At 52.6% G+C, this 1,218-nt stretch overlaps 1 protein-coding gene across 1 annotated transcript in view; it reads left to right on the top strand.

Moving 5' to 3' along the window:
• Positions 1–485: 485 nt before the first annotated feature.
• Positions 486–1,218, top strand: part of LOC130191549 (glutaredoxin domain-containing cysteine-rich protein 2) — a 7,065-nt gene continuing 6,332 nt past the window's right edge. The window contains exon 1 of the mRNA XM_056411184.1: positions 486–781. Coding sequence (XP_056267159.1) covers positions 725–781 — 57 coding nt within the window. The 5' untranslated portion in view covers positions 486–724. The remainder of the gene's footprint in view (positions 782–1,218) is intronic.

Below are 1,218 nucleotides of genomic sequence, written 5' to 3'. Positions count from 1 at the left end.
AAATATAAATAACACTTTGAAAACCGGTAAATTGAATCATTCAAACGCCTCTAAGTACATGTGTATGGATTCAGCATCGCACACACACACACACACACACACACACACACACACACACACACACACACACACACACACACACACACACACACACACACACACACACATAGACACACCCCTACTTACACACACACCCCTACTTACACTCACACACACATACACACACCCCTACGCACACACACACATCCCTACACACACACTCACACACACACACACACACTCACACACACACACACACACACACGCTCCCCTCTTGTTCTGGTCATCATGATTATTTGATGCTCAGCTTCTGGTTTCTTTTGTAAACACGATCCGCCATCTTTGAATAATTTAGCGTGGCGAGCTGTGGGCGGTCCGCAAACACGCAGAGCGCTTCACCTCCTCACTCCTCACTCCTCCACCCACTCCTCCACTCCTCACTCCTCCACTCCTCCTCCACTCCTCACTCCTCACTCCTCCACCCACTCCTCCACTCCTCACTCCTCCATCAAGCTGCAGCCATCACTCCATTCTCTTCTCCATCCATCCTTCACATCCCTCCATCACACCGGGGGCCTCGGGGGCCTCGGGGGCCACTTTGCCCCCCGTAAGGAACTCCTAGACCGGCGTTCTCTCCAGGTTCTCTCCAGGTTCCCTCGCCGTTCCCTCCTCCTCCTCAGCCGCCATGGAGGAGCTCCAGAGGAAACTGACTCAACGCTACGAAGGCGCCAAGCCCAGAAAGGTGACTCATCGGACCGCCTCCTTTTAACCGCATATTTGATAAACAGACATATTGAGACTTTAAGCCAGGGGTCCCCAAAAATTTTCCTAAGAGGGCCACATAACGTTTGCCTTGTCTGCTGGAGGGCCAGCCGGGGGGGGGGGGGGGGGGTGCTAGTGAGAATGTGCTGAGCGAGCGATGCGCGCGCCGCTCGCTGTGAGCGCTGCGCGTGCAGACAACATTTAACGTGCGCTCTGATCGCTCTTTTAATGAAGTATCGATACTAAAAATATGCTAAATCACATCGTTTTTAACGTACGGGTACTTTGTTAGTATCGCTACACCGTGCAGCGTGACAGCAGCAGATGTAGCGGACTAACATTCAAGCTAACCTAACTTCCCAAACGCTGTGGACATCTGAACGCTGATTGGCCGAGACGCGACACGTCCCATCAAAG

The sequence above is a fragment of the Pseudoliparis swirei genome, chromosome 3 (assembly GCF_029220125.1).
Source record: "Pseudoliparis swirei isolate HS2019 ecotype Mariana Trench chromosome 3, NWPU_hadal_v1, whole genome shotgun sequence".
In the NCBI taxonomy this organism is placed as follows: Eukaryota; Metazoa; Chordata; class Actinopteri; order Perciformes; family Liparidae; genus Pseudoliparis; species Pseudoliparis swirei.
Note: the sequence above shows the minus strand (reverse complement) of the source record. Positions and strands in the feature narration are given on the sequence as shown.